At 40.2% G+C, this 12,807-nt stretch overlaps 1 protein-coding gene across 4 annotated transcripts in view; it reads right to left on the bottom strand.

Annotated features, from left to right (window-relative positions):
- cngb1a (cyclic nucleotide gated channel subunit beta 1a) overlaps nucleotides 1-10,611 on the bottom strand; it is a 48,504-nt gene extending 37,893 nt beyond the window's left edge. Inside the window, exons 1-15 of one of the 4 annotated variants that reach the window (XM_086292846.1) lie at nucleotides 10,231-10,605; nucleotides 7,694-7,820; nucleotides 7,098-7,137; nucleotides 6,948-6,999; nucleotides 4,828-4,930; nucleotides 3,627-3,646; nucleotides 3,497-3,511; nucleotides 3,097-3,196; nucleotides 2,575-2,599; nucleotides 2,418-2,490; nucleotides 1,735-1,835; nucleotides 1,133-1,190; nucleotides 753-782; nucleotides 505-565; nucleotides 379-406 (exon numbers count right to left, since the gene is read on the bottom strand). In XM_086292846.1, coding sequence (XP_086148972.1) covers nucleotides 379-406; nucleotides 505-565; nucleotides 753-782; nucleotides 1,133-1,190; nucleotides 1,735-1,835; nucleotides 2,418-2,490; nucleotides 2,575-2,599; nucleotides 3,097-3,196; nucleotides 3,497-3,511; nucleotides 3,627-3,646; nucleotides 4,828-4,930; nucleotides 6,948-6,999; nucleotides 7,098-7,137; nucleotides 7,694-7,819 — 832 coding nt within the window. In that variant the 5' untranslated portion in view covers nucleotide 7,820; nucleotides 10,231-10,605. Of the gene's footprint in view, nucleotides 1-378; nucleotides 407-504; nucleotides 566-752; nucleotides 783-1,132; nucleotides 1,191-1,734; nucleotides 1,836-2,417; nucleotides 2,491-2,574; nucleotides 2,600-3,096; nucleotides 3,197-3,496; nucleotides 3,512-3,626; nucleotides 3,647-4,827; nucleotides 4,931-6,947; nucleotides 7,000-7,097; nucleotides 7,138-7,693; nucleotides 7,821-10,230 lie in introns of all 4 variants that reach the window. The other 3 variants (XM_086293020.1, XM_086292764.1, XM_086292933.1) reach the window with 3 other exon arrangements.
- Nucleotides 10,612-12,807: the final 2,196 nt, after the last annotated feature.

Below are 12,807 nucleotides of genomic sequence, written 5' to 3'. Positions count from 1 at the left end.
TAATGAAGGCATCCAAACAACCAAATGCATTTTACACCCACTCCAAGAGTCACAGTGTAAGGATGAACCAGGTTTTCAGTCAGCATGATTTCTATAACCAACTTTCAGCCAACTTCAGAAAGTCTATATTGGGATCTTCATGTGTCAGTGGTGGCTGCTCAAAACAAGCTACAGCATATAAAAAGTCTCCTTTTCACGTGCATTTATATCGGATCATCGAGCTGCGTTTCCTGTTGTATTGTTCCCTTTGGGATGGATGGATGTAAATTATCTGTATCTCAGTATTTTCTGTCCAAGCTGCTCATCGTACAATTGGCCACTAATAAACTCACAACTGAGTGTGATGCAACTCTGATGTTGGTTTGTTGTTGTACTTACTGGTCTGCACCTCGTCATTTCCTGCATCCTGTATGAAGGAAACAGATGACACCTTCAGGTCACCTGACCTAACTGGAATTTTATGGCATGTTTGCGAGAGCTGAGCGTCGTGTAACAGCAACTCACCGACTTCTGCACGGGCTGAGGCAACATGCGACCGATCCCATTGACGATCCAGCCCATCATGCTGGAAGAACAACAAGAAGAGTTGACTACAGTCAACATCCGCATAGAATCATGGAGGTATGGTTTGTTTGGTTTTCAGGACCAAACCTGACGCTGAACTGCTTTTCTTCTGTCTGGACTAACGCTAGCTTCCCTGCTAACAAGGACAAAATACTTTTCTATCTCAACATAAACATGTTTCCACTTACTTTGGTGGCTCCTCGGCTTCCTTGGTGGACCTGTGAGGACAAAAGTAGGAGAGACCTGAGCTTCCAGCTTTGAAAAATCAAGCAAAGCTGCCTTAAACCTGCATTCTTCCTAATAACCAGCAGGGGGCGACTCCTCTGGCATGATTTTGTAGAAGGCTGTGAGAAAATGTACTTCCTGCTCACCTGATCTCTGAGCTAAGTAACACCTTCCGGTGAGTTTATGGTCTCAATCACTAGTTTTAAATCTTACCGAATGAAACATGATGCTCATTTTGTAAATTATGGTCCAATTTAGAGTAAAATAGATCATTCCGCAGGGCCTGATTCCCTTTTAAAGACTTTAAAACAGGACACAACACCGTGACAAAGGTTTGACTCACTTCTCGGCCTCTGGGGCTGGTTTGGGGACAGGTGGAGGAGCTGGAGGCGGAGCTTCAGCTGTTTAAAAGGGGAGGAGCAAATCATATTAGCACAATTTTACAAAACGGCACCACTGAATCCTAAAGTTTTACATGTCCAAGAAAAGGCATCTGGCAGAAAGAGGCTAAGTAGAATTACAGATGTTGGACGCAGCTTACACTGCTGTTAGCAACTGCATTTATAGTTAAAAAAAAATCAGAAAGCTGTCATCAGTTCGTAAAGATTTTCTTGCTGAATAATATCTAAACATGTATTTCCATAAAATGCTGATTCTATTGGTTTTTGTGAAGGTTATCTACAACTATTCTGACCTCTGTGTTTTCAACCAGGACCAAATATCACAAAAGTACAGCCAGTCGAAGGTGATTAAATGTCCAAATGTTTGTTTTAGAAAGAATAAGTACTCTCTTTTCTCCAGCTGTCAGCAGAACATGATGTTTCAGGTGAGCTCAACCAAGCAAAGCAGTTCAAATCAAACATTTACCACCACAACATGAAAGAAAATCTCTGAGCTAAATAGGTCTATAATGATGATTTGTGGCTGAATGAGAAGTAAAGATACCTTTAGCTGGAGCTGGAGCTTCAGCCTCCGTTTTTGAGCGAACATGGATCTCTGGCTGAGGAACCACCTTCTCGATGCCCTGTTTGATCCAGTCTATCATGCTGTGAGTAAGAACACAGGCAGATTGAAATATCACATGAACAGTTAGCTCCTGTGAGGTGGCTGAGTTCTGTTTCTTTGTGTTAACCTTCTGTTTATGTCTTGTTTGTCTCATTTTCTCCTCTGTCTATCTCAAGTTTTACTTCTTGTTTTGCTTAATTATCTTCACCTGAGTCTCATTTACCCATCCATCTCTCACCTCTAACATCTGATGCAGCGGTCCACAACCTTTTATGCCAGACAATATTTTCACGGACCGGCCTTTAAGGTGTCAAAGATAAATACAACAAAATAAAACCAGTACCAGTACCACAAAAAAGAAGATTTATTCATAACACAAGGAAAAGACCTGGGGAAACAGAGTTAACAATAAAGACATTTAAAAAATAAAATTAAAAAACGATAAAAATCTTGAAAACCATGAATTTCACACCTGAGCCTCAGCCCTAGTGGCCCGGTACCAAATGGCCCGGGGGTTGGGGACCGCTGATCTAATGTATAAATAGTTCTGTCCGCCCCTGCATCTTAATAAAACACAGACGCTTATTTAAAGGAAAGATAATGTTGTAAAACAGGACGCTGACCTCGGTGGCTTGTTTTCAGTTTTGTCATCTCGGTCCGGTTTCACCTCCACCACAGTAACCGGAGGCTCTGCAGCTGAAAGACAAGGAAACTGATGATTGACTGAGCAGCAGCTGAAATCCAGTCCGTGTCTGCAAACATATTCAGGTCTGTTCTCACCTGGAGCAGGTGCAGCCTGACGCACCTGAAGAGAAACAAGCATGTAACCAAGGCAGGAATATTTTTGGTAAAAGCTAAAAATATGATCATGGAGATGGAAACACTGCAGAATCTGTAATCAATGATTTCCCAATGTTTAAGATTACTTTTAGCTTTCCACACACTGTTGGGGTTTCAGATTGTGTTCAGGATTTCTTTAAATGATTGTGGTGGATGTTGGACTTTAGCAGAACTTTTAAAAAAAGAACTATTAATGATCTAAACACTCCAGAGTCAGATGTGTGTTTTTGTTTAAAATAAAATTGAAATCAGAGATGTAAATTAGCTTTAATAACTTTAGCTGACAGTCGATGGCCGGGTTTGGTCAGATACTTAAAACAAACACTATTTACAACAACAGTGAGACCTTCAAAATATGCTGACTGCTTAGGTGCAATTAAGGACTGGCCAGGAGTAACTTGGCCGAGACATGAACAGCTTTCAGATGAAGCTGCTGGAGTCCATCAGTCAGTGCTGGCGTACCTCTGCCGGCTGCTCAGCTGTGGGCGGCTCTTTGCTCTTCAACTCAGGCTGAGGAACAACCTTCTCCAGACCCTGAGATATCCAGGCAATCATCCCTTTGCTAAGGAAGAAACATGCATTAATAACTGTGAGAGGGATTTTACGGGACACTAGGAGGCGCTGCGGAAGATCCAGCGAAGCTTAATGAAGGATTAAACAGCAGCTCGCTATCTGGCATCTGATCTATTGGTGCTTTTCGTAAAGAATCTCGATCTCTGGCATCCTGCCTTTGATAAGCTGCTCACTATTTGGCATTCCGCTCATTGATAGGCTTTTCAAGCTGCTCACTATTTGGCAATATGCCTGCTGATCGGCTTATGAATCAGATTAGTATTTAGTTTTTATTATGGTGGTTACTCACTCGTCTTCGGGTTTACTGTCAGGGCAGAAAATGCAAAGTCCATTACTGAGTCTAACAGTTCTGACGTTTCCGGCTTCTACACAAATATCACGAGACTGAACACAGAGCTGTTTCACACACAGCTGTTTACCTGGCTGGTTCAACTTCCTCCTGTGAGTAGGCAGCATGAGTGAAAAGAGAAGGAAACACTATGAGAACAATAAAAGAGCTGGACCTGAAAGAACTGCTGGATCCAGCTGCAGCAGATGTTCAAATCGATCAGACCAAGACTCGTAAAAACATCAGCGTTTTCTGAATCACAAACTAACTTCTCAAACTGGCCCTACGAGCGTTCAGAGAGACATCAAGCAGGTGTGGGGTTCAGATGAAGCTTTCAGGAAGGACTACAGGTATAATCCTGGGAAACTGTTATGGTGAGATTGTTAGCCAATTATAAAGATAGTGAGCATTCAGGGTCAGGTCAGGTCTGGACACTAGAAGAGTCGATCATGCTTGGAGAATATAAGTCAGCAGAAGAAATGGGCAAAGAGCTCAGTTTCTGACTGTAAGTGGTCTCTTTGTGTCTCTGCTTCTGTTTATTTTTGTCTTTTTGTGACTCCTATTATTATAAGAAGGAACAGTTTATGTTCTGGAAGGTTCACAGCACACTTAAACCACTAGTGAGATTTTAAAAAGTATCATTATTATGCAAGACTTCCGTTTGCTGATTTCTCCTCTGCTTTTAACAAGATGCAGCCTCATATTTGTGCGAGAGCGCGAGTCTGTCCAGGTCCTTGTTAACGGACAAATGTCCAGTGGGATTGTGTGAAGCTCTGGTTCACCTCAGGGCTTTGTTCTGGCACATCTTCTTTTTATTATGTACACCGACATCTGCAGGACGTCTTATGAGAACAGAGCACTGTGATCCCGTTTTACCTGAATTTGTAAAGTGGTGTGATGATAACTATCTGGAGTTAAATGTGTCAATAACAAAGAAAATGATTATGTAGTTGATCATTTTTAGACATTTCTCCTTGTATTCTAGTTTTTATCTTACTTTTAATGTATTTATTTATTTATTGACCTCATTGTTGTCGATCTCTACCTTGACATGCAACAGTGTTTGTGACTAGTGGCTCTGTGTGTGTAAGCTGCGATCAATTTTCTGTTTTTTGAAAATCTAAATCTGAAAAACTGAAAAACTGACTAAGGGCTAAAATCAGGACTGCCACCTTGTAAACCAACAGAGATTTCATCTGATGTTTATGAAAACCTCACAGACTTATCTTTTTGAAAAATGAAGCTTGAGTCTGACTCTGCGTCAGACCCAGGGTCGTTTATCAGGACCTCACCTTGGCAGTGGAGTTTGCTCGGCTCATTTTCGGTGAGACTGCGGGTTGAGGCAAAGCGCCGCTGATCCACGTCAGCATGCCGCTCTGAGACCCAGCTGCTGGGCTGAGGATGTAAACGTTTAAATTCAGGCTTTTTATTCACTCTCCTGGAACAAAGCAAAGATTTTTTTTCCCTTCTAAAGTAACACTGAACCGAAATATAATCAGGGCTCAAAATCAAAAATGCTACTGAAATTATGCAGCTTGTTTAAAGGCTGAAAAACATAAAGAGATATTTAATCTTTAGTGTGTACAAGGAAAATGTCCCTGGTTACTTCCCTCACTGGAGTCAGAGGTAAGAAAAAAGGTACTAAAATCATTAAGAAGGGAAAAGTCTCTTAGCAAGCTAATGGTGCATTCTCCAGGGGAGTATTATCACAGATAAAATTAAACTATGAGACATTCACAGTGAAGAATCCATCATTAACATCATGTTTCCATCGTGTAGTACTGTATTTTTGGACCATAAGGCACACCGGATTATAAGGAGCAAAACAAAACACTTTACTCAACTAGTTCTTCTTGCTTCCTCCACTTCTGTACCAATGATTCATTAATATTGAATTCTCTCACAGCTGCTCTATTCCCATGTTATGCAGTATATTAAAGACTAACTCGTATTGTGGATGGATTATCTCAGTTGTTCTCCTGACTGAAGTTTGGCATTTGTCCCTAATGATCGGGAACCCTCACGTTAACTTTTATTGAATGGAAAAAAGTTAGTGTTTATCCACCAGCTTCACGGTGTTTATGTTATGCTAACATAGCTGTGCCGCTAGCCACCACGTAGCACATCATTATATACCAGCTAGCCCAACTTCAGTAACCCTACAAACGTCACTGCTGTTTAGTTTTCTGTCTTCATTTATGTTGGAAGTGATAGCAGAGCTGTACGTTTGAATTGTTTCAGAAATCTCTCAGTCAGAACATGCTATATCATGCTCAGGTGGAAGCTAGCGAGCTAACTTCCTGCTAACTTCTAACTCTGTTAAATTTAATAAATCCTGTTTTCATGGATGCCTGGATTTTAAACTTAATTGTTACACCTGGTAAAGCAGCAACGCTGATCATTTTATTACAGATGAAAGAATTTAGACAGTTTGTAACTCTCAGTGATGCTGCAGTGTTCGTTTGACTTTGGGACCTGAAGCGGACGGAGTTTTGGATCCAGATTACTCTGCGAGGCTCCTGACTATGGCAGCCGTAATGCTCCAACAATCCATCAAGCGGTGCGGCTTCATAGCTTACCAAAGTCGTACTAAAACATTTTTTTGAAAGATTTTTGAGTGCCGTGTAGCACATAAAATCAGTTCGAGGTCAGTAAGCACAACCAGAATTCTTATATAAGGCGCACCGGATTATAAGGGGCACTGTTGATTTTTGAGAAAATTAAAGGATTTTAAGTGCGCCTTATAGGCCGAAAAATACGGTAACTGTTAATAAAGTCTAACAGCTGAATGAAACAGGAATTTTAGAGCTATTAGTACTCATTAGTAAATCTGTATAATATTAGGTTTTAGGATTAATAAAACCTTTAAGTTAGGTTTTACTGAAAAATAATAATAAAAATAAAAACAATAAAAAAAACATTTTATAAAATGTCATAAATATCCAGCTATTTTTTCTATAGAAGTATTAAGAAAATTCAGAGGAAAATTAGTTTTTCAGTTATCTTTGAAGGACTAGGTTAGCATTAGATTTCAGCTAATTTAGCAGCAGTTTAGGCTAATGTAGCTATCAGCCATAGCTTGAACTGGGAACTCAGAGTTGTATATTTATCAGTTGTACCATAATGTTTGTTATAATACTGTTCATGTGTACTTTTCCAAACAAATAAACTCATTTGGAAAAATATTTGTCCTTATAAATAAAACCAGTGTGTGTTGGGATTTGCTGGAAATACAGTTGTAACTTGCGTATAAATAACAACTAATTTTTATGCAACTATGAGGAAAGGTTTCAGGAAATAAGGAGGAAAATATGAGCTGCACTGCTGGCTCCTTTTGTATAGTTTAGGTTTAACATTGTGTTTAAGTTTAAACATTGTGTCTTGTGTGGTATATTTGCAGGTTATAACTTACCCATTCTCCGCTCCTGTCTGAGGTTCCTGCATTGGTTTTTCAGCTTTTGGTGCTGTCAGTCAAACATTGATATATGTTTAATATTTTTAAAAAACAAAGATGCCGACTGAGCTACACAAAGTTAAACGATTTGCATGTGAATGATCTTACTTTCACTTTTGACTTCATCTTGAAACTTCACTTTCTTCTCCTGTTTAACACACAAAGTCATCTTATATATATTTAACTAAAATAATGCATAAAAAGTAACAGTGCAAATACTACTTCTGGATAAAAGTATTAGTATCATGATGGACATTTAGCACACACACTTCAACACCATAGTTTACAGAATCATGATAGTCCATATGGATTTGACAGTGACCGTAGTGAATTTCCTGTTCATTTTCTCTGATCAGTTTCAGAAAAAAGAGTTTTAAGCCTTGAAACAAGCCAATTAGCTCCAAGCTGAATCAAGATTATTAAAAAAAATATTTGATTTTGATGATGAGTTTCAGGTTCAAATAATGGGTCTCAACATTTCCATAGTAACGGTAACCTCCGCCAATCACCAACATTGTTGTTTCAGTTTAATATTAGACATTGTTAATAACATGTGTTTTTGTTAAAGTGTGGCGGTACCACACAGACTTGTGGTTTCCAGAACAGCACAAAAATTTGAGTTATTAAGGCAAACAACCCATTCTGCCTCACAATGCTCCGTAAACATGACACAATAAAACATTTTTTAGTTGGGCAAAGCTTACAGTAACTGGAGGCGGAGCAGCTGCAGGGGGCGGGGCAGGAGCAGGGGGCGGGGCAGCATCCTTCTGTTCTTCTGATTTTTTGGGCTCAGGCGGCTGGGGAACAACTTTGACCACCCAGCTCAACATCCTCAAAGAAGAAGAACAGACACTGTCAGCCATTACAGTGTGAACCTATTACTAAATATTATCGTCTTCTTCATGTCAGGGCAGGCTCTGTGTTTACAATCACTACGGAAACGCCTGTGGATATGAGGACACATGGAAACCAAACACAATTAGCTTCCCGCTGCACTTAATGGTGTTTAGATCATGTCTGGCTGAGTGTCAGTCCGAATTAGATCAGACCGATGCTGACCCTAATCCTCCACAGGAGGCCTGGCAGCACAAAACGGCTTTTCACTGCAGCCATACGTTCATTTACACTGGTCTCCAGTTTGGCACTTTTACTTTCTAATTGGGGTATGTGCCAATTAACCAGTTGGGAAGCTGACTAATTTGTTAGTCAGTTTTCCTTTTTTCCAGTTCTAAAAAAGGAAAGCCAACATGGAAAGATGTGAACATGTTATATTTATATTCTAAAACACTGCATTTGATAATGAAATACAACAACATTACCATAAATTTAACACTGAAGTATATTGTGTTTATGTTATTAGTCTCTATCTGGCTTGTTTTCAACCACAGAACAAAGTTGACGCGTTAACTGGTAAAGCTGCATGATTATTGTGATAAAATGCAACGTTAGCATTATGCAATGTGTTTTTAGGGTACAGATGTTACCATTTTAGGGCTGTCCCACAAAAACCACCGACTGACTCATGACGACCTGGCATCAGGATCAAGGCGCAGCAATGTGAAAGTATGTTGCGTGCATTGAAATAATGGACTCATCTAACAGCCTGAAGTCTCTTTGTTTTTCTGGAGTTTAAAGGTTGGTCGACTAAAAATGTCTTTTTCAGTGTTTAGTTGGACTAAGTCACACTAAAGAATCAGCTGTTTATTTTTTATATTTATATTTAGTTTTAATATATTTAGCTAGGTTAGCTAGCCTGGTTTCATATGCTACAATTAGCATCTTGATTACCGTCGCAAAGCTAATCAAGCCGGGTTGTATTAGCAGATAACATCACAGACTCACCTTTTTTTTTTTTTTTTTTAAATATACGCAAGTCTAGCTTTAAAAAGTAAAACTTAAGGATTCATCTGTCTGTGTCTTCATGGTGTCTGTGTCTCTCTCACTTTTTGTTTTTGTCTATAAAGTAGCTGCTAAGCTAGTTGGCTCTTTCGCCAGGTGAGCGAATCAGCTGGTTTAGGAAAGCAGTAGAGCTTTTCGAATTGACTGGTTATTCTTTTTAGACTTTCAGATAACTGCCAAAAGAGAGAGCTTCCTAACTGATCGAACCCTCAGGTTAAACCAGATTTATCAAAACTAATCTGGACCATTGTTTTCATCCTGTAAAGTAACTAAGTATATTTTTAAAGTTACTTTCATTTTATGCTTCTTTATGCATCATCACCTCCTTATTTATGAGGTAAATATTCTACCTTTTGTTGCATAATGATGCGTTACACAAACCGTAAACTTAACCAACGAACCATATAAAGAGATATTATTATATTTCAGGAGTGTAATATTTAAAAACAGAACACTTACACATTGAATTAGTGCATAAATGATATTTTTACTTTTGCACTTTATATTTTGGGTTAATTAATACTTTCACATAAGTATATTTTTAATATAGGCTGATTTTTTGGATTTTAGAATTAGTGTAGTGCCACTTTTTACTAAAAGATTCGATTTTTGTTTCCACACACTGCAGCTCATTATTTGTGTTAAGTCAGTTTTAACTCTGTCATCCCAAATTACAAATTGCTCTCAAAGGATTTCAGAGTCACCAACACCCTCCAGCTTCAGTTCAGGTAAAGAAAAACTCACAGAAGAGCACCTCTGGTGAGTTTACAGCAGACATAACTCGGAGTTTTAAACCATTTTGACTTCATGAGCTCAAAGTTACTTAAATATACCCCTCACCCGGTTCAATTTTGCGACTTTGGGAGCTCTCCTGTTGATGCTTATGCTAAAATGTTAAAAAAGAAAAACATCTTTTGACAATTCAACAGAAACCACGTTTAATTAATCTCTGCCTCAGTTAGACCTCCACAAGACCCAAAACTGGGGATCAATATCAAACAAATGAGTGTGTGTTAGCAGAAGTTCACGGCATCAGCAGCAATCAAGTTTATCAAATTTACAGGACAACCTGATAAAACCACAGACCAAGAAGAAAACAATAGTTATGGTTCAGCCTTGTGTCTCCTGCCCTGATTCGTTGGTTCAGGAAGCTCAAATTGAACTATAAGTATAAACAAATTTAAAGAGTACAAATCACCAGCTACTACCATTCGAAACCAGGGCATGCACCTGAACTGTAAGCGAAACAAGGCACCTAATCGACTTTATTTCATTGTTCTCAAAGCTACGCAGCATCCATGGAGGTGTCAGTGGTCAAAGTGTTGGGCGTCTCTTGTCCTACCTGAGTTGCTCAGTTGGGGTCCAGCAGCATCCCACAGAGCCGTGTAGACCTGCAGGGATCTGAACACTGTGGGAGGATTACGCAGGAACTCTGCTAACAAGATTACTAAGCCGATGAAAGGCAGAGCAGGGCAAGACATGGAATCAGGTTACACTTTCAGAAGCTGAACCATGAAGGGAACCACAGTCCTCAAACCAAACCACAATGGTTTATCAATAAAGTTCAGATCTATCCAGCAATCGGACACCAAATAAATAACTGAAAAACAATCTTCCGATGGAAACCTTGGGTACCATCGATGTAAACATTATCCCCGACCAAGAACATCCCCTCTGTGCAAATGGCAACAGCCGACCCCTAGTCAGTCACTCTTTGCTAAGGAAGAGCTCACTGAGCAGCAAAGAGCCCGAAGTGCTGATGGGACTGGGGATGATCAGTCTATGTTCCTGCCTCACCTATGGCCACGAGAAACAAGCTTCCTCTGGGCTTAGAGGGCTGAGGAGGTGCAGACCTGCTACTCCTCTATATCGAAAGGAGCCAGTTAAGGCGGCTTGACCATCTGACTGGGACACGTCCTGAATGACTCCTAGTTGAGGTGTTTTGGGCATAGAACAGACAAGGGGCAGAAAATGAAAAAGCTTTCTTTTGAGGTTCTGTTTTTAATGAAACGATCCACTGATTTATTTCTCTGTTATTAGAATCCCACCTGCTCCATATGACTGAATCTACGTCAGGGAAAAAGCTTCCAGGTCCAACGGTGACTAACATGTCAAGTTCAGTACCATCTCTGTCGCTGACTTGTTGTAATAAAGCTGTTAATAACTCTAATTTACAGGTTTGATTCCACAAGTCAGAGGCCTCGTTTGTCCTCAGAGCCGTGGACGTTTCACTGCCTTTTTTGTCTCTGGTTTGGATAAAGGTGGTTTGGTAAGGGCCTGGTTTTGGTTCTGGAGCTTGTTTACAGCTCTGAGCTGCAGCACACTGTGGCGACTCCGTGTTAAAGCTGTTAATGTGGCCCTGAGGATTAGCTGCTAACGAGGTTAAGTCCAGTGTCAGCAAAACAGAGGATCGGATGAGGCACTGCAGATACCTGAGCGCCATCTCAGAGTGCACCTTAAATAAGGGTCGGACATTTTTCTGTCCTTCCTTCCTTCTTCTCTGCTTCTTTTGCTTTTCCCGTCTCCATTCTGTTTTTAATGTAATCTTCTCTTCTGTCCTTCCCTTGTCTCCTTTCCTGCACCCGGCAGATGTTTGACCTTCAGTTCTGCTGCATCATAAAAATTTCATCCTGTTTGCTTCATTTTTCTTTGTGTTGTGTCATGAAGTGTAATAACAGTCACACAATGAGCCTTTATGCTCTGCAGTGGACTCGGGTGAACTGGGCCTTTGCTGCCCTCTTGTGGATGATCTGTGTCGTCCTCAGTTCCACACACGGAGCAGACCTGGCTCTCGTTTCTCAGCTCTCATATCTCTGACGACATTGAGTTTCTGATTGTGTTATCAGCGCCACGCAGACAGCCCTCATTTTCTTTTTCTGCCCCTCAGAGTTCAGCTCGTCCCTTCGAGGGCAGCTTGAACTCAGCTTGCATTCCTCTGCATTACACCACTGTGTAAAGCTCCTCACCTCCCAGCAAGTAAACACCCTTCATCAGGACTCTTCACTTTTAGAGAACAGCTTTCAAAGGAGGAATCACATGTTTACATTTTTCTAGAACAAGTAATATTCAGAGACGTTGTTTATCCAAACAAAATATATCTGCAGCCAAAAAAAGGGGAGTTTTACACCTGCACAGATTACTGTAGATAAAACGCACGCAGCGGTATGAAACCTTTAAAGAAAGAAATCTTTTGCACAACTTATTCAGAGAAGCTAATCTCACTCATGACCCCATACTGCACACCTCGTTTTTATAGCCCCAATACACAGAAGCCAAACCCTGTACCATGAATCCAGTCCAGCATTCCCAGGATATCTTTTTCTTATCTGACTTGTCACATCCCAACAACATTGTCAGGATCATCAGGGTGGTTCAGTAAATCATCCCAGGGTTTCCCAATCAAGCACTGACTCATGGCTTTGAGTCTGGATTTTATCCAGCAGCTGTGGAGAAAGCCGAGGGTGGTGTCATCACCGTGCAGGTCAACCTGCCTGTGCTATGCACAAAATTACAAGCCATACAGATTTCAATAGAAAGGGATAAACTAAAAGGATCGACCACAGACTGTGAAACTGCTTACAGCATGAAGCTCTGTGGGCTTTGTGTCTGTTTTTTCTTTTATTAACTTTTCTCACATAAAAGCTTTTTATAAAAGAGAAGCAGATAAAAAGGAAGAGAAAACTTTAGCTTCTTTTTCAGGTGTTACTCTGGTGTCATTAACGAGGTCTACAATCAAGAGTTTATAACGAGGTGCAAGCCACAGATTACACTCAAGAACAGGAAGTCGAAAAAATCTAGAAGAGCCAACACAGCGCTGAAAAAAAAATTGTTTGGTGGAGGAAACCAAGATGAACTTTTACCAGGATAATGAGAAGAGAAAAGTATGCAGAAGGAGAGAAACACCTCATGATCTAGAAGC

Source organism: Aulonocara sp. 'chitande type north' Nkhata Bay, linkage group LG1, assembly GCF_057382095.1.
Source record: "Aulonocara sp. 'chitande type north' Nkhata Bay isolate Kocher_YH1m ecotype deep benthic linkage group LG1, A_spYH_male_GT1.1, whole genome shotgun sequence".
In the NCBI taxonomy this organism is placed as follows: Eukaryota; Metazoa; Chordata; class Actinopteri; order Cichliformes; family Cichlidae; genus Aulonocara; species Aulonocara sp. 'chitande type north' Nkhata Bay.
Note: the sequence above shows the minus strand (reverse complement) of the source record. Positions and strands in the feature narration are given on the sequence as shown.